The 19,666-nt window shown below is 47.9% G+C and overlaps 1 protein-coding gene across 2 annotated transcripts; it reads right to left on the bottom strand.

The window, feature by feature from the left end:
- Positions 1-10,683: 10,683 nt before the first annotated feature.
- On the bottom strand, positions 10,684-16,883 carry ZBTB42 (zinc finger and BTB domain containing 42). 2 transcript variants are annotated; one of them, XM_021528924.2, is made up of 2 exons: positions 16,825-16,883; positions 10,684-15,459 (listed from the first exon to the last, which is right to left on the bottom strand). In XM_021528924.2, the coding sequence occupies exon 2, from the start codon at positions 15,443-15,445 to the stop codon at positions 14,018-14,020; it is 1,428 nt and encodes a 475-aa protein (XP_021384599.1). In that variant the 5' UTR covers positions 15,446-15,459; positions 16,825-16,883; the 3' UTR covers positions 10,684-14,017. The 2 variants fall into 2 exon arrangements, with proteins under 2 accessions (XP_021384599.1, XP_021384600.1); XM_021528925.3 differs by lacking the exon at positions 16,825-16,883 and adding an exon at positions 16,175-16,255.
- Between the last annotated feature and the right edge of the window lie 2,783 nt (positions 16,884-19,666).

Here is a 19,666-nt window from a genome sequence, read left to right on the forward strand (position 1 = left end):
GTGTCCCCCCAGCAGTACCTCCCTGCCAGAATCAGTCCCTTCAAGTCACACCAGAAGAAAACAAAAGGATGCATCCTGGAGAGGTCACATCACCAGGCAGGAGGCTTTTCTTCAGCTCAGGCAGGTTCAAAGATACCTTTGGCATCACATCTGTTGACCTAATTCAGGAATACATGGCACCATTTTTCTAGCAAGGCCCATGGATTTAGTTTGGATAGCTCGGATCTACTCCCAAAAAATAAATTACCAGTATCAGTAGGAACAATGGGAGAGGCAGGACCAGACCCAGCACTCCTCAGCCCAGTGAGTAGCAGTGCCACAGCACCTCCATCCCAGGAGAGGGATTTGATAAACATGGTCGAGAAAAACACTTTATTTTCTGTATCTTACCACACTAAGGACATGAGGAAAGGAAAGAGGAAACTGGCAGATAAGTAAGCTTTTTTTCCCTCAACATAGAGGAGAAAAGGAAGCACATCTCTTTCCTTTCTGGCTTGCTTTCCTTCCTTTTGTGCCTCTCTTAAGAGGTGAAGGAGCAGAGATACCTAGTTGAAGATCAGATAAAAGGGCACATAGCAATAGGAAAACCAGGAGGTGTGGTTTTAAGCTGACAGAGGACAGGTTTAGATTAGATATTGGGAAGAAATTCTTTACTGTGAGGGCAGTGAGGCACTGGCACAGGCTGCCCAGAGAAGCTGAGGCTGCCCCATCCCTGGAAGTGCTCAAGGGCAGGTTAGATTGGGTTTTGAATAACCTGGTCTGGCAGAAGGTGTCCCTGCCCATGGCAGTGGTGTTGGAACTAGATTATCTTTAAGGCCCCTTCCAACCCCAACCATTCTGTCATTCTGTGAGGATGTCCCTGCTCATTGCTGGAGGCTTGGACTGAATGAACTTTAAAGTTAACTTCCAACACAAATTATTCTATGATTACCCAAGGAAGTTATAACCAGTTGCTTCACTATCATTGTGCATAAGCCACTGCTACGATCATGACCTGGAGCATGCCCAGGGCTGGTTGTCCATGTGGGAAGAGGGAAAACCATTAAAGGACATCAGCCCATCCCCTGTTGGCACTATCAACATTATGCCACACCTGTCAAGACCAGGGCTGGCCATGGTTAAACATTCCTCTGTGCCCTATGGACAGTTTAACATAAGATGCTCCCTCCTTCCTGACAGAGTCTCTCCTGCTACAAATCAGTACCAAGGAAGACAAAAACCTGTGGCCTTCCAATTCTGCATGCAGCAGGAATGCTTCCCAGCCCTCCTTCTCAGCTAAGCTATTACAAAGTGGAACCAGCCTCTTTAGCTCATTTTCTAAACTGAAAAGAAGTTCTTCGTTTAAGTTGCCTTTTTTTTTTTCCTCTCTCCCCCAAGCAGGCTCACAAGGACATCCACTCATTTGATTTTGGCTCCAGCTCAGCAGCGTTCGGTAGTGACAACCATCAATCCTGCCAGACAGCCGATGGCACAGACTGCTCGGAGTGGGCGATCTCCGTTTCTTTGCAGCTCCGCTGCAATTTGCGTGGCGGCTCGACGCGGGCTGGCGGCCGGCCAGGCGCTCAGCATCCTCCTCCCACCCTGAAAGGTGTCTCTGCACAGCAAGGTGCCGGGGCTGCGCCGCGCCTGCCAAGACCACGGCGTCAACCGTGCCAGTCCTGCAAATAGACACCAGAGCGCAGAGCTGCTAATCCCACACACCGCGGCGTCGCAGAGTTCACCACCGAGAGGAGCCTTCTCGGGCCACCGAGTTCAGCCTGAGTAGCATTAAGCTTAAGTTTATGGATGGTTCAGTGCAGCCCAATTTTTGGCAGGTTGCGCCAAGCAGTGGCGATGTCGAGGTCTGGTTACTGGCTAGCCCCTACCCTTGGGTGAATATTGGGTTTCTGAGTGCAGAAGTGAGAGTTTCATTCTTTGTTCTTGAACTCATTCTTTCCATCCCAAGGGCCAGTGGAATGTAATCTCTCCAGATGCCAGCACCTCTTAGGAAATTGTAATATAGCAGCTATGCCTTGTAAGTGCCTTATTCATACATGGAGAAAATAATAGTAATATCCTTGGGGGACGGTTTTTAAACAGCACACAGTGACACAATCCAAGGGACAGGTGGGATTTCACTTCAGATGAGGACTGTCCCCAAAACCACTAATTTTCAAGAGCAGCAGCAGAACTGACATTTTGTCTTTTACTCTTAGTTTGTTTAAAGGCTTTTCTTTCTGTATAAAACCATCAGTGCTTCCTTCCTGGGGAGGCAGTCAATGCTTTTAGGGTTACTGTAAACAAATCAGTCTGCTGAGCAAATTATCCTGTCCACTGACACTAACAGATTCCACGAGCTACCAGGAACTTGATCAGCCTTTTCTCCCCTCTCCCTATTGTTATAATAAAAAAAAGATTTGCCAAAAGACCCCTCTTTGCAGCAAAGTAAAAGAAATGCCTTGTGGACAGAGATTCCAGGGAGTATTCTCAGAACTCTCATTGACCAATTCTGAATTAAGAGGTTTGTCAAAAATAAAAGGCACAAGAGAACAAGGGAGCCCGAAGAGCCAGCTGACAGATTACCACACGACAAAACTAAAAGGGAACTCCAAACCCTGCCAGTGTGGCTGCCCACAGAGTCTGCCAAGAGCCAGATGCTGCCACGGGGATAATATCCTCCAGGGCTGGGGAGCCAGGCACTTCCCAGACTTCCAAGCTGAGAACAAGGGGATGGTGGGGCAGCTGTGCACCCCAAGCCCATCATATCTACATGAAAAAGCCTCAAGAGGAATAGGCAGGTCTCTTCAGAAAAAAAAAAAAATAGAAAAGGAAACCAAAACCCACCAGGGTATCTGCTTCTTACTCAGAAACTCCATTAGGGAAGAAAAAAAAAAAAAAAAAAAAAAAAAAAAAAAGCTGGGGGAAAAGAAAATTGGAGTTCTTCTGGGTAGTGCTTTTCCTCCTTATGCAAAGGAAACTGCCACTGGCAGCAGGGGAAGAGCAAACAGGTCAGGCAGGGGAAGAGATGACACACAGCAAGGGAATAAGCAACATACTTTGAAGAATTAGGAACCAAACACATATTCAGGAGCCCAGCACTCACCCTGCTCCAAGCAGACTTCTATTAGTAACCAATCCCGACGGTCTGCTGAGATTCCGCTGAGAAAAGGGCAAGTTAACACAGACACATCGGTGTTAACATTACCCTTGAACGCAAGCGGCGTAAACACAAAATATTTGTTTCGCTGCTACTGTGCAACATCTGTTCCCAGCGACTTACTCATTCCGCGTCTCCCTCCCTCGGGGTTCCAAAGTACACGAGGGAGAGGGAGAGGCTGGCAGGTGCCCGCGGCGCCCGCTCGGACCTTGTGCCACCCCCGAGCCCGTCCCGCAGCCTCTCCTGGGCGCAGTTCGGCACCACCGAGCCGGAGTTTGTCCCCACCGCGCCGCTGAGCCTCGCAGGATGCAGCCAGCGCTCCAGGCACTTCCTATTTTCTGCAATTCGATCCGCGGGGATGGCAAACCTGCAGACTTTTAACGGAAAGGTTGCCAATCTTATACTTTACTTAGCAGATTAAAAGAAAAAAAAAATTAAAAAGGGAAAAAAAAAAAAAATCAGACTTCGATTTTTTGAAACCAACCGAATCAGTCAGCTTTTGCTGCACTGCCAGAAGTCAGCGATGCAATAAGAGCTCTCACTACATCTATTTTCCTTCCACAGAACCCTTTAACACCACACAGTTGTAAAAGCTAAGGGAGTTTGTGCCAGGTCATGATGTGGAGACAGGCTCTCCCAGGGAAACTCCCAGCACTGACATTTTAGCAAAAAGGCTGTTAGATATGTCAACTTGAGAGGAGAATTAAGACATCCAGATATCATGACTGTGCACGAAATCATCCTGGGGGACAAATTCGGGTTTTGTAGTTACATTCCTGATACCTCCCCACACTCCCCTGTGCTCCATCAGCTGTGCACAGCCACATTGCATACCCTGAAGACCCAGTAAACAGAGAAAAACACACACAAAAAGGCATGTTTTGAAAAATCATTTCCAAGACAAATCTCCTAAGTTTCCATATTCCAAAAGCAGTTGGCATTTTTTTTTTTTTGAGCTTGAAGTAAACGAAACAAAAAGCCAGAATTTTATGATTTGAAGATGAACACAAAGCATTGCAAGAACTTGCCAGAATGCTACTGGAGGCACAGTGAACACCACGAGGAAGGCACTGTGCTCATACCTAACTTCAGAGCAGTGCTCAGTAAGTTTTGTCATCTTTTGATGTCTGAAAATACTGTAGAACAAAGTGTTGTCTGATCTTTTAAATTCTGGTTTTACAAGCAGGAAGGTTTAAAAAACCTGAGCCAAATAAAACAGGTGGCTTTTTTGTTGGAAGTCACGGGTGACTTTTTAGCCTAATATTAGGGGAAAGAAGCATTTCTGATTCTGCTGATGGTGAGAAATTAAATGCAGCCTTTGGAAGTATTGCAGCTTTTCTGCCCTGCTGGAATTTGGGGCTGCTGGGAGCCAGAGCACCTCAGTCCTGTTACACAAGCAACAAGAAGCAGCAGCAGTGTCACCATGATTTTAGGGTCAGAGCCCTGTTCTTTGCTCTGAAAACTATGACACTTTTTGTGCTCAAGTCTGCAACCTCAGACTGTGACCTCCCCAAAACTGTCCTCATCCAGTCGGTGCAGAGCCTGGCTGTCTTCTCTCTCTCTTTGGACAAATCTTGCCCTTGCAGGAGGGGATCCCTGCTGGGAAAGTGCTGCTATCCCAGGCTTATTGCACTGAATGTCATCACTGACTTTACCTCCTTTCTTTCCCAGCTTCAAAAAGGTCCAGGCAAGACCTTACCAAGTGCTTGTGGCTGTACCACCTCTGGATACATGGAGCTGAATGGAATTCAGTGCTCCACTTTCATGGCATGAAACTAAGACTGGATTTCAGCTGAGCGGCTCCAGACCTAAAGCAAAACTCCATCCCCTGGGTAAACTTGAGCTTAAGGAAAATTCTCACACTCCCTGAAAGTCATGGAGCTGGAAGTTTTTCTGCCAGGTGCATGAGAAGCACCAGGAGACAAAGGGCTGCCCAGACCAGGGGATGACCGAGCAGGAGTGATTGATCCTGCTTCACCCTTCCATCAGCCCGAGGCAGAGCAGAGATCCAGGCACCTGCAGCACCAGGTCTCACAGAACAGGCACAGGTTTCTCTGCACTCCCCCAGCAGCCCCAGATCCTTTTCCCTCCAGCAGTGAGTTTCTCCACTATGCTCTTTCCAGCTGAAGCATTCAGATCTTATCACACCAAAGGCAGGAAGGACCCTCACGTTCACTACCCCATCCACTTGCCAACACCACCACAGGCTACACAGTCCCACACTGGCCCAGCTCCAGCCCAATAGGTCTCACAAGGTTAATAACCCCTGGTGTAACCTGGTCCCTATCCCCCTTTTCCTAGCATGCTCTATCTGAATACCCTTGTTTTGAATTAATGCAAGAGAAATTACTTTCATTAGTACGAGGCTAATGAGGTTATTTCTGAAGTCAGAGCCAGATGATCAGTTTGAAGGCTACAAGAAAGGGAAGACGATCTCATTTGGGGTTTCCCTTCCACACCTCTAAAAATTTAAATTGTGTTCATTAAAAAGAGATCTAAATCCTACCTTAAGCAAAAGCCTAAGACAAGGCCCAGAAGAACTTAGCCTACTGCTGGCCAAGCAGGGGTCAGTCCCCAGGAGTGTCCTGAAAGAACAAACACAGCCTCAATCTTGCATGTTTTATTGAAGGCACTTGTGCAGGCATTAACCCAACAGCCTGTTTCCCTTGCTGGCCACCTACAGACATCAGATTATGCCCTGGAGCCTCCTAGATCTTCCTGGCTGTGAAATAAAACACCCAGGGGGCTTCAGAATAAGCTCGTTCTGCTGTTCAGCTGCTTTGCCTAAGACTGCATCCAGGTGTAGTTTATAAACTGGGTCAGTCCCCCACACAGACCATTTTTACATCTCAGGTATCACACTGACAGTAGAGCCTGCCTCTTTATCCACCTAAAAAGGTGACACATCAGAGCCAATGACCCGCACTAAATATCAGGGTGAGAAAAAAGGCTTTCTAAGCTAAGGGAGAGGTGAGCATCATGACAGACTGCCCAAGGAGGTTCCTACAAGCAGGTTAGACACATATTCCTCAGGTAAAACTAATGGCAAGTTGCCCCTCACCAGGAATAGGGCAGACCACATCCCAGACAAGGTCTTTTCCCCTCTCGTGCCAAGGATTTAGTGCATATCCTTCGACAGCAACACAGCAAAAGGTTTTGCTTACAAAACATTTTCAGAAACAGAACTGTTAGATTTATAAAAACTTCTCTGAGGAAATGATTAAAAGGAAAGCAGCTTCTTCTGACAGCTGATTAGACATCAAAAGGGTTGAAACCCCAGTCAGTGTGACTACTCCTAGTCTACTAAAATGAAGATATTTTTGCTGAATTTACAGAGTGAGAAAGAGAGCACCTTCTGCTCCTCCAAATGTCACTGGTCCTCCATGAGCTAAAAACACCTTCCAGTACATGAGAAATTTAATGTTCCTGGTCCTCTTTCAGCACTCATTGCCACAACCCATTGCACAGATGTGATGGATTTTTGAACACAAGATCTATTATGTTTCCTACCAGAGGCTCAAATGCATACAGGCACTGAAAACACGATGCCAGGTAGTTACTTTTTATACTGACTCAGTATTTGCTGGCAGTCGCTGCCAAGCATTACTTGACTCTTACCAATAGGTTGGAAAGTCAGCACTGCTAATGAAATTCTTCATGTTATCTGAAAGATCATCTTTCCCCCCATCCCAGAGTAAAAATCCAGCGATTTTCACACTCAAAGAGCAGGCAAAAGGCAAAGCAAATTCTTACCCCAAGGAATTTGTGATACCCAAGGCAGAACTAGCATCACCCTGTCTACCCTGCTCCTGTCCCACACAGCATTTATTCTGCAAAATCCTGCTGGACCGGAGCTGCCTTACGGCCCCGCAGGGGAATTCATCCCTTTACTGCCCCCACCTTGGAGAGCTTTATACTCTGGTGCTTTTCAGCACTCTCAGCATGACCTTGGGAAGGAAAATGGCACCGTCTCGTTCCCATCTTGCGCCAGCCAGGAAGCCCAGCGCCTGCCAGACACCGCAGAACACCACAAAGTGCAAGGGAACCTCTTCCCTCCCCAGGCCAAATCAGCCATTTGATAATTAACCAGCGGGCCAGACGAGCCCCGCGGAGGAGGCTGAAGCTGGCGGGGCTCTCCCACGGGCCCCGGGAGGCCGGGGCTGACCCCGGCCCCGCTCGCAGACACGGTGGCAGATGTGCCGGGCTTCCCCACGGCCTCCCCCTTGCCTGGCAGATGCCGGCCTCTCTGGGAAAGCGCTAAATGGATTCTGCTGAATCACTGCAGCAGATGGTTCGTAACACCACCTGGATAGCACAGAAGAGAGAGAGAGATAAAGAAGGTTGGAGAACACAGAGTACCTAGTGTGTGGGCCGAGTTATCCCCAGGGATAAGTAACCTGTGGATAAGGTCGGCATTTGAACTTTTGTTTTCCCAAATTCCTGCGTTATTAAGACTGAGAACATCAATTTTCTAGAAATTATATCCTGACATCTCAACATATATTGTTTAAAACCCTTCAAAACCCACTGGGATGCCAGAGCCCACTCTTTGCCACTGGGAAATGCTGTCAGCACTGCCTGGCCCAGGTTGCTTTGCTGGTGGGAGCATCAGCCTTCATCCATGCCTGAACCAAGATCCTCTAGCTGGGGTTGGGTACAGAGGAGGCTGATGTGTTGGAGGTCGAAGAATATTAAGAAGGATTTAGGAGAAGTTGTTGGGTTTTTGTTGTTTGAGGGGTTTTTTAGAGCCAGGTTGGCAAATGCTTCAGTTTGCTGCAACAGATAATTTTGAAAGGGCAGGGGAGCCAGCTGTGCACAGAAGTGAGCAGCTGTACAAAAGAGAACAACAAACAGGAAACAGGTAACAATAACCAATGTGTTTGCTTGATCTCCTCCCGTTAAACAGCAATTTATTTATTTTTTTTTATTGGGATGAAAAGAGCATGTTAGGAAGAGAAGAGAGCTACAGCACATACACAGAGGGTGCCTACTTGGAAAGCACTTGGAATCCCACCTCTGAAAAGTAAGAACCTGGGATCCCTTGGACTGATTGTCAGGAGACATGGCTGCACAACCTGCAGCACTTCCAGCTGGGTCTCCCTGGCACAACACACCAAGTCCTTTGAGATAATGTGCTCTCCAGGCAGTCAGTTGCAGCTCTGCTCATGATTCCTCCTCCTCCTCCTCCCAGGACAAGGCGTTTTCACACACCAACTGCACCGTAGGCTTGACTCCATTTCACTGGAGCCCAGCTTTGTCCTACATAGGCTGTTTTTGCTGGGTCACACCTGCCATTGATTCCCTCAGAAAACAGCTGCTGTTCATGTTCTGCTGTTCACCTTGCTCAGCACAACGGTGCAGAAAGACACTCGTGGGCAAGCAAAGCTCAGGGTGGCACGAGCTGACCTCGAGCACAGTAGAAACTGGAAGGTGACAGTACTGCCAACCAGCTGGGCAGTAACACAAAGATTCCTCTGCCCCAACTACTTCACATGGGGGACCTCCCTCATTAAAATCATGCAAGAATTTAACCAATTTAAGCAATAAAAGAGATCCATCCTCACAGTGCTTCCCCACTATGTTGAATCCAACAGCACCAGGGACACTCTTATGGGTCAGCATGAACTCTCCTTATGCTTTGGAGGCACTTGCTCCAAACCCAGACCCCATCACCTAATCCAGGAAAAAGCCATTTCTCCACAGTCTCCAGCTGCACTGCAGCATTTGGTGACGCATGGCCAGATGCACCCGGATAGCCACAGCCACCTCTGTGCCTACCAGACCACTTCCAGAAGGCACTTCAAAACAAAAGCTAAAAATAAACAAAACCAGTTCCCAACACTCATCCCAAGGAGAACCAGGCTCTGGAAGGGTGGCACAAACCCCAGCTGCTGGCATGGGCACAGCTGACCCCTGCCAACCTAAGGAGTCCATGATGTGCTGTAATCCTGGAAGATGACAGCCCTTGCAGCATGGGATTAGGACAGCAGATGCTCCTGGGGGTCACCCCCTTTCCTGTAGGTCACAGGTCCCAACGTGGCCAAGAGCTGGCAGGCAGGGAATCCTGTCTAGAGCGTCCCCATTGCTTATTTGGTACATACACAGCCTGCACACACCCCTTCCCAGGATCCGCTTAGTGGCCTGGTTTCTTCCCAAAGCTTTTTATATTTCACATTCCTAAGATTTAATTATGTTATCAGAACAACAGGCATCAGGATTTGGAGTGCCAGAATTCACATTAGCAATTGCTATCAACAAAGAAAATGGGCACAGCATGCCCATGCCAGAGGAGATGTGGGCTGCTCTCCTCAATCTACTCATGGTTATTTATAGCCTGTTTGCAAAGCCATCCACCTCCCAGGTTTAGCTTCAAGCTTGCTTCTTTCTGAGCACCCTCTCTCTCAAAGAAAAGCCTTTTGCCTCCTCCTTCCCCAGCACCACACTCAGATTTGGGCAAATTATTTAATTTTTTTGGGGAGGCAAGGGCAATAAAAAAACACCTTTGAATCCACCACAGCAAAAAAAACTGGAAACAGAGAGCTGCAGGGACACCTAACTCTCAGCAGCAGAAATTAAAAAAAAAAAAAACCTAAAAAAAAAATATGTATTTATAGTTTTTAACACTTCACCACATTGCAGCAGATCACCACGTATCTTCAGCAGCTTTCAGCCCTCCCCACAGATGGGGATGCAGGCACAGGATCTCTAAGGAAGGGACACATGCTTGAAGGCAAGAAATACCCACCTATTTTGAGACGATTGCAAAGAAACCACTACGTGGTAGCAGGAGGGGAGTGATAGCTGTGCCTCCCCACCAGCATTAACTATAACTTGCCCATCCTTTAACCAGCACCACTTTGAGGCAGTCCCACTCTGCCAGGATCTTTTGCTTCCAGGTAATTAAGAAAAAGACACAGTGCTCATGGTACAGGTGCAAACCTCCCCACCAGCTTAGTGCCCTCCCCTGAGCAGCAGGGACAGCTCGTGCCTTCCTCCTCCCAGTGCCAGCTCCTGCTAAACTCAGCCCAGGGATGGAGGTGGGTGTTGAGAAGATTGGGTCAGAGCTCAGCTCCCCAAGGCTGGGAGAGACTCTGCATTTAGGAGAACACCCTCACACCAGTTAGCCAGTTAGCCGAGGTTGTCGGGCTGTCCTCGCACGCCACGTCACCCCCGTGCTCACGGGTTTGTCACCTGGCCACCACCACCATCACTGGGGACAGGGCTGGCCCACAGCTCCCCCAGGGAGCGCCGAGCCCCTTCAAACAGCCCCAAAATGGTCAAAATGCAGAAGTGGTGCTAGGTTAGGTCCAGCCCAGTCACTAAGGAAATGTTCCGTCAGGCTCTGACTGAGACACGGCAGCTCCTTACATGCCTAAAATTCCAGATGGCCCTGAAAAACAAAGAAAATATTAGAGCACATAGTAATAAAATTTTTTTTAAGTGGCAAATTATAAAAATACTTGCAATTAAAGTAATCATTATTAATACATCATAAAAAATGGCAAACACCACACCCCTTTCTGCTAAAGGGGGGAGGAAGCTCAAGCTTACAATTCTAGCACGTTTTATTTCATGTAAATTTATAAAGACAACAATCCTAGTCACGATTGTCACATTGTACAGCACATACCAATACAGTTGCAAACAGAACTCCACGCAAAACTAAGCGCTAACAGTAGCCTGAATCACTCTTCCTGCGATTGTCGTATCTAGACTAACAGTATTACACTAACACTGAAGGAAAAATAGTTCACTATAAAACAGTGATAGAACATTTTTATAAAATATATTCCATTCCAATAGCTTTTCTACATACTGTATACTATAAAACTCTCCCACAAAAATTAGTGTCTTTAAATATACATATTTAATCTGAACTGCACCAAGATTAAAAACAATTAAAAATATCAATGATTTTTTTTTTTTTACATTAACTTCACAGTATTTGTTTGTAGTAGAAGACAAATCCAGTGTTTAAAATGCAGAGCAGGACTGTTCCCTATGGAGACAGCAACTGCCCCACAGAGAAATAGTTTATGAAGAGACAAGCGTTAAGTGTGCCATGTTTTAGTACTTCTCCATAGAGCCATGAACCATTTTGAAAACATGCTCCGAGCTATTGCAACTTAAAAATAAGAGACACACAGAGAAATAGCCAAAAAAAAGTCACCTTAAGAACAAAAATAAGTGCAAACATTTCTTTACTTTAGAAATTCAAGCTAAGAGGAGGGGGAACACAAATACCAGACTATGAGAACAGTGTGTTCATGATGTAGTCAAGGATGAGAAAGTCTTTTCTTTTCTTATTTAAAAAAAAAAAACAAAACAAAAACAACTTTTGCCCCATATTCACTGCAGCACAGAGCATGCTCATAGCATCAGTTTAATGAATTATTTCTATACTAAGATCAGACAAAAACTTGTTTCAACTTTTCCCTGCTCCATATGCTAATGATGTTCTTATGGCACATCCTATTTTATGATCTTCTAAAAAAAATAAAAACAAACAGTAATTGAGGACTGAAATGCAAACAAAAGTGTCACAAGAATGCAAAATTAAGATTACCAGCTTCAGTAATGCTGACTCTACATTAAACTCTTCACATGTTGCTCAACATGCAAAACCCATTGTTATAAAATTTAAAGTGTAAATTAACTAGTTTTGAAATAGATTAACAGTAATAATTCCACTTCAAAAACAAAACAAAACAAAAATCTAATAAATACTATATCAAGTATCTTCAGGAGAAAAAAATAACTTAATTTTAGTAGAAAGAAAAATAACTTAATTTTACTAGATTTTGTTCAGTGCTATTTCCAATCACAGCAAAAATAAAAAAGGGAAAAAAAAGAGAAAACTGATTAAGTAGAATAAGACCACAGTACCAAAGCCACTTATGTTCAAGATACAGTACTCTCCCACAACTTTCATATGTAACAGGTTCAGCAAAAATATTTTACAGTTGAGAAATTAAACTGAAAACAAACCCCAAAACTATAAATAAAGGAAAATTTCACATTACATGTACATTCATAGTTTAAGAGATGAATAATAAGAGGCTGTAACAAGTATATCCTGATTTTCCTTAAAGAGGAAGTACTTAATTAAAAAAAAAGTCAATCCCATATTATTTATGTAGGTAGTGCTCAGTTTTTGGACCAGAGGGGGAAAGGCATTGGGAGGTTTTTTTCTTCATAAGATGCAATACAGTATTTTAAGCACAACTTTTAAAAATAATCTAAATCAGTGCTTCAAATTCATTTTAAATCACACACTTAAGTTTCACCAAACAACTCCAGGAGTGTCAAGAAAGCTGGTGAAGCAATGCTAATGCAGCAGAAGGACATTCACACCCCTCAGATATTATTATTATTATATTTCAGTCCTGTGTACATGTACCTTGAATGGGTCATTTGACTGGAAGGGAACAAAGTGATATCCACCGACATGCACAGACAAAATTATGCTCTAATAGGCAAGAAACTGAATCATCTGGAGTAAAACTGGCTATAGTTACAGGCAGCCTCAGTTTACAAACAAACAAAAAAACCCAAAACATCAAAACCCCCAACAGCTTCCCCTGAAAAGGTGGGACTTGGGGAAAAAGTTAGGCCACTCTTTCCCTTCAGCAGTTTATCTTCATGCTGCCTCTTGGGAACACCAGCAATTGCACACAATTTGGCTCAGAGGGAATTGCCAACTTCATAAAAATAAAATAAAATATAATTTCATGCTGCTGGTTTTAGCACGGCAGCAAATTTTTCAGGCAAGACAGCAGGGCATCTCCTAATGCACAAGGCATGAGTACCTTGAACTACAAAACCCCAAAAACCTGGTAACAGGAGGGGTATTTGGCCACTTTACAGCTGCCGTCCCCTCCAAGGGAGATGGGATCAGCCTCTGGATGTCAATATGGGAAGGAAAATATTCATGTATTATACAATTTTTTGTATGTCCTAGTGTGCATCCTTCAACATTTCAGGAGTGAATACCCTGCAGACAGAAAGTGTTTTTCCATCCACATTTTATGCTCAAAAGCAGCTTTTCAGCAGGTCAGCCCAGTGAGGAGGATGGGTGGGAAGGGAAAATTTTAGTCAAGTCCCAAGGCAAAAACTTCTCATTTAGATTTTAGGACCAACTGCAGAGCAGTATTAATGGAATAAAGAGAATAAAAAATGACCAGTACCAAAGACGCAGCCAGGAATCTTCAACCCCTTTAAAATTTGGGCCAATTCAATGTCTCATCTAACTCTATAAAATAAAAGTACATCTGCCCACTCTGCAATGTGTGGACAGATTTCTCTACACCAAAATGTATTTAAATCACAGTTCATCTCTTCAGATGTTTCTCTGCAACACACAGAGAGCATTTGGGGAACTTAATGGAAGCCAAATTTTTCTCCAGAATGTGCTGAAAATATTTTTTCCAAAAAAAAGGTTAAAAAAAAAAAAAGGAAAAGAAACCCAAACCAACAAAACCCTGACCACAAAGCAAGTACTTCCAGTGTGAAAAGTGATGCTAAATCATTGCAGAATTACTTAATATCATTTCACATTAATAATGTAACATGGGTGCACCAGAGAAGACCTAAAGGACTGTGCTAGGAAGGGAGGGTGGGTGGCAGGGGAAGAGGAGAGATGGAGAAGTGGAAGGATTGCATTAAAAGGCCTCTGGAGTGTATACCGCTGCATCTTTTAAAGATCATATACCTGAAGTGAATATCACCAAAACAAAATAAAGGGAGGAGGAAAACCAAAATTAGAATTCAGATGCTGCCTTCTTTTTTTTTTTTTTTGTTCTGTTTTGTTTTAAACGGGATGGGGGGGGGGGGGGGGTGTAGATATTTAAAAACAAACGAACAAAACGAAAGTCACACATCTCAAACAACCAAGGACTTTACAAGGCCACAATGAAATTTGCGGATATGTCTGTACAGATCCCCGGACTGCGTGAAGCGTCTCTCGCACCACTTGCACCCGTGGGGTTTCTCCCGGGTGTGCACGACCGCGTGGCGGCTGAGGTTGTGGGAATACTGGAAGCTCTTCCCGCACTGGCCGCAGGTGTAGGGCTTCTCCCCCGAGTGAGTCCTCTCGTGCCTCTTTAGCGTGTACATGCAGGAAAAAGTCTTTCCGCAGAGGGTGCAAGTGGGGACCGACCCGTCGGGGGACAGGCGGGTCCGGGAGCCGTCCTTGTCGCGGAAGTGAGAGCTCAGGTGCAGCTGAAGGATGTGCGGGCTCGGGAACACCTTGCTACAGAGGGGACAAATGCAGATATGCCCAGGAGGCACCAGGACGCCCGAGGAGATGTCCGACGAATCCATGTCGTCCTCGCTCTCGTCTCGCTCTTGATCTATATCCTCCTCTCGGGCATGAGAGCTGCCATTCCCCGCGAACATGTGTCCTAACCCTGTCACTAGGCTTTTGGCTGAATTCCCAAAATGCTGACTCTCTGGACTCCTGGCTTCGCCGTCCTCCTGATCTGACAGCAAGTCTTGTTCATCTTTAACAAGTGGCTCGGTACCCTGCTGCTGGCTGTCGGAAGCCAGCTGTCCAAAGACATAGGAGGGGTGTAAGGAATCTCTCCCCGGCACGGGCTTGAAAGACAAATCCAGCGCGCAGTCCACATCACTCGAAGCCAGGGGATGGTTAACAGACCTTTGGGACAAAGGTCCTGTGGAACTATTGACATTAGCCTTTGTTTTTCCAGCTGCTGCGGCGCACGGTTCTGCCTCTGTCGGCACAGAGCTGACACTTATATGATCAGAGGACCAGGCGGGGTGACTGCTGACCTTTTCTTTGCCTGCTGCTCTCTCGTATTCTGCAACGCTGAATTTTTGTTTGTTTCCTGGGTCAAACTCGTGGACCAGGGGCACTCCGGCATCTAGAAAATGCTCCGCTTTCTCCAAACTAGCCGCCTCATCATTAATCTTCTCTTCCGAACATAATTCTTTATCTTTCAACTTGCCCTTGCAGACTTTCACAATGTCATACATGTGAAGGTAGCTCGCCGCAGCCAGCACATCTTCCACTGGGAGACTGTTGAATTCCAGCTTTCCCTCGTACATGAATTCAAGCAGCAGGCTGAAGGCAGGGGCTGTGACAATGTCACTGTTCAGATGCACAATATCCCTTTTGTCTAACTGGTCCCTGTAGAAAAGATGGAAGTACATACTGCAAGAGGCAAGAACGGCTCTGTGAGCTCTGAATTGAGCTTCTCCAACTAAAACAGTACAGTCACACAGGAAGCCCTGGTGACGCTGCTGACTCAGACACTGCAGCAACTGGCGGCTATGGTCTGGAAACTCCATTCTTCCTTCATAACCTGTTCAAAACAGGAAAAACTTGAATGCTACTGTAAACTAAAGCCTCCTAGCAGCTGTAACAAACAGATCGGCTTTTTGGTAACCCAAGCCAAAGAAACAGCCTTGGAGATAACATTTACTGTTAATTGTCTGTAATAGTTTTATTAAAGGGGGGGGGGGGGAGGAAAAAAAAAAAACCACCAACACAACATGTTTCTCATCCTTTCGCACCTGCTCCGAACAGGAAAAACTTGATTGTAAGTAAACAAAAGCTAGTAAAGCAGCAGCCCCTCCAACCTTTGTTTCTCCCACTAAACACTTTAATAAAATTATGCAGAGGAAAGCGCACACACACCCCCGAAAAGAAAAAAAGCATCAACTCCCAGGCTGTCTTCCCAGCAACGCTAACTTGGGGCATCTTTTAATAAAGCATATTCCCCGCGACACGCACGCACACACTCACACGCACATTTAAACTTTATCCTCAGTCGTTATGCACCGAATCACAACAAAACAGCGGCGGCTGGCGCTGGGGGAGCGGCGGCTCTGCGGGGAGGGGGGCGAGAGGCCCCGGCCCCCGCACGCCAAAAGGGCGGGGGGGATAAAGGGGGGAAGGAAAAAAAAAAAGTTTTCCTTGAAGTTATTAAAAGGCAAGGAGGGAAATAAGCGGCGGAAGGCCGGCGGGAGGGCAGGACGGAGGCTGCAGCCGGCTGCGTGCCGCGGCCAGGCGCTTACCTTGCGCGGGGCGCGGCGGGGCCGGCCGCGGGCGCGGAGCCGGGCGGGCAGGAGGGAGCGCGGTGCGAGTGCGACCGAGGCGCGGCGGGAGGGAGGGAGGGGGAGAGAGAGAGAGAGGCAGGCGGGAGGGAGGAGGAGGGAGGGAAGGAGGAGTGCTCGGTTTGCTAATTACACCGCAAGCTGGAGAGTCAGCTGCTCTGACTTCACTGCGATGGAAATGCTACCTCCAGCTGTGCGCCTTTTAATGCCATATGTTACTCCAAATCTCGCTACCAGCCAACCACAGCTTGCTGCCTTTTAAAGTTCCAGCAGCCCCATTTATAGCCCGCGATTAAATCCCACAAACTTGCCCCGAGCCCGCCCCCCCACCTCCGACACTCTCGCCACCACCAGCCCCCAGCCCGGACCCCACCTCCCGCCGCAAAGTTGCTCCCCGCAGCCCGCCGCTGTGACCTTCGCCGGTGCCCGGCTCCGCGCCGCGCCGGTGGGGCCGGCAAGGGGAAGCACCGCGGAGCCGCTCCCGGGATCTCCCCCTTTCACAGCCGCGCTCCCCCAACTTTGCGGGGAGGACTTTCCCCCGCCGGGGTGTGGCGCGGCGGCGAGTTCCCCGCCGCGTTTCCCCGCTCCGCGGCTCTCCCCGCGGTACTCACCGGCGGGCGGCGGCGGCGCTCGGCGTCCGCATGTGCGCGGCGGCGGCGCGGGCGCTCCGCGGGCGCGGCGCGGGGCTGTGGCGGAGCAGGTTGTTCGCCGGCCGCTCTCGCGATACTTTCGCTGCTGCGAGCCGCGGGTGCGGGCTGGGTGCGGTACGAGCGGCCGTGTCCCCGTCTGGAGCACACAATGGCCCCGCCGCCCCGGCCAGCCCCGCCGCCGCCGGCCGGTGCGCGCTGCCGGCTGCGCCCTCCCCTTCGCCGCCTCCGCCTCCTCCTCCTCCTCCTCCTCCTCCTCCCGCTGCTGCCGCCGCCGCTGCCGCTGCTGCCGCCCTCCCCTCGCGGCCGCTGCATTGGCAGCGCCGCCGTCCCGCTCCCAACTCCGCTGCGCCGCCGCGGACAGGGCGCGCCCGCCCGGCCGCTGCAGCCCGACGTGCCGCGGAGCGCGGCCGGGGCAGCGGCCGCGGGGCTGGGGCGAGGGGCGCGGCCGCTTCCCCGGCACACACACACACACACACACACACACACACACACACACACACACACACACACACACACACACACACACACACACACACACACACACACACACACACACACCGGGTTTGTCTGTAGTTGCGCGCCAGCTGATAAATTCCAAACGCCGACGGATTTTTCAAGATGACCTTTCCGATCGTTGATTTGAATTTTAAATTTTAATTAGCTGCAATCGCATCAAAAGTGAGCGCCCTGCGAGGAGCGGGGTTCCCGCCGGGGCTCCCGCCCCGGTCGGGGCCGGCGGACGCGGCCGAAAGCCGCCGGGAAGCCGCGGCCGCCGGAGCCGCTCCGACCCCGCTGGGAGCTGCCGGGATGTCGCGGCTCTGCCTTGTCCCAGAGCCTCGGGGCTGCAGCAGCGCCGGGAGGGGAGGCAGCGGGCTGTGGATTGAGGCTCCGGGTCGAGGGGGGTGTTGACGTTTTTGAGGGATGAATGTGAGAGTGCTGGTGGGTAAGGGACAGTGGAGGGGTAGCGGAGCACCGGGTGCACTTCAGAGCTCCCCTGCCAACGCCGTGCGTGGTGCCAGCTGAAGTCTCCAGACTGTGCTTTAGTCTCCAACAAGTACAGCAGGGAAACTCCTTTCCCTTTCCTTCCTCTAGGTTGCCTTGCCTCGATTGCAATATCTGCAAAATAACAACTTTTTTTTTTTAATTGATCCATTTTGTTCCTACTTTTTTTTTTTTTTTTTTTTTTTACAATGGTAGCATTAGAACCTTAAAACATCAGGTTTAATTTGGATTTAATCTAATTTGGTTTGGGTCTCTAATACATTAAGGCTCTTTGTCACAGGAGCTGGGGTCTGCATCACCAACACCGCTTTTCTTCCACAAACCTCAACTGTTTAACTCCACTAACAGTGAATGGCAGGATATTTGGATGGCTTTGAGCATTAATGATTGTGTTGTCACAAAGCTCTTCAGAGTAACAGGATTTGGTAATACTGTCAGCTCTAGGGTTCAAATTGGAAAATTCCAGCTCAGAATGTGGAGGTGCCCAGCAAAAGAGTTAAAGGTCCTGGGGTTAAATCTGTCACCATTCAGTAAAGCTGAGGGCTTTATCTATTTGTCCACTATGGCAGACAGGACTGGGGAGCTCTATCCTTTTAAAGAGGGTGTCATCCTGCAGTCACAGCCTGTGCAGGCTCGACCAAAACTGGAGCAATTTCTTCCCCAAAATGCAAGGGCAATCTCCACAAAGTTACTCTGTGGATTGCTTAACTTGTGGAGTTTTGTTGTCTTTGTACATTGGAAATGTTAGGCAGAATTTTGTACTTGTATGAATTAGGGCTTCTTGGCAGTTTTGTGTAACTAATAGTTCATCTTATCCTCTCCCCTTTAATAAATAAATTGAGAAAAAAAACAAGATTACAAAAAGAACCAAGATCTTAATTCCTATTTGGGCGCTGTAAGCTAGGTATAATTGTCTGCAATCTAACAGCATCTTATTTTTAGGAAGCCAATTACAATTTCACAGTAAGTCTGTGGTCATTATCGAGTTTAAAGTGTCAGAAAATAACAACAGCATTCCCATTTCCTCTAAGTATCCATTTGGCATGTTGCTGGCTTGCTTTTTCAGGACTCAGAAATACTATACTCACCTTCACACCAAGGCAATGCTGGGTACAATACAGGTGTTGTACTGATTTAGCTACGGTTGTATAAAATACTGGTAGTACAACTTGCTAATGTAAACAAGCACAAAGTCATTACTGGAAGCAAGGCAACAGGAAGAACTGCCCCAGAAACTTTATTCCAAGAGCTCCTGCATTTCTGACAGCCCTCGTGAGAGCACGACAGGGTGAGCAAACGATCTGCTTTCCTCTCCCTGGCCCCTGAGCCCTTCTCAGGCTGAGGGCTCCCCTCCCACCAAGCCCAGAGCAGGAGGCTCTGTTTTCAGTCCTTCCTCAGTGGAGCAGAGCCAGGCAGAGCTGCTTGGCCAATACAGAGCTTTGTGACTGGTGCCTGTGCTCGGAGGAGATCACAACCACCATGCCACCAAACAGCAGGCTGCCTGAATGTGGATGGGGACTGATGGAAGCTGTTGGGAGTGACTATGTTGGGCATCTTTGTGCGGCTGTGTGCATTCCTGGGTCTGGCTAAAACTCTCCTGGGCTCCAACAAGCCTTTTGCTGCCTATGGAGCTTTCCAAAGTTGAGCAGAAAGCCCAGCTTTAGGGCAGAGAGAGAAAAAATCAGTGGTGCTGGCAGGGCTTTCACTTGCCAGGCAAGGCTAGCCCTGCTCCTGGTTGATTTTGCTGCCTGGACACCAGCCAAAGCCCACAGAAATTAGTAGAAAAACCAACTGGATCAGG

This window comes from Lonchura striata, chromosome 6, assembly GCF_046129695.1.
Source record: "Lonchura striata isolate bLonStr1 chromosome 6, bLonStr1.mat, whole genome shotgun sequence".
Classification (NCBI taxonomy): Eukaryota; Metazoa; Chordata; class Aves; order Passeriformes; family Estrildidae; genus Lonchura; species Lonchura striata.

Coding starts and splice junctions, on each gene's coding strand:
- ZBTB42 (XM_021528924.2), bottom strand. CDS start 15,445: ATGGAGTTTCCAGACCATAGCCGCCAGTTGCTGCAGTGTCTGAGTCAG.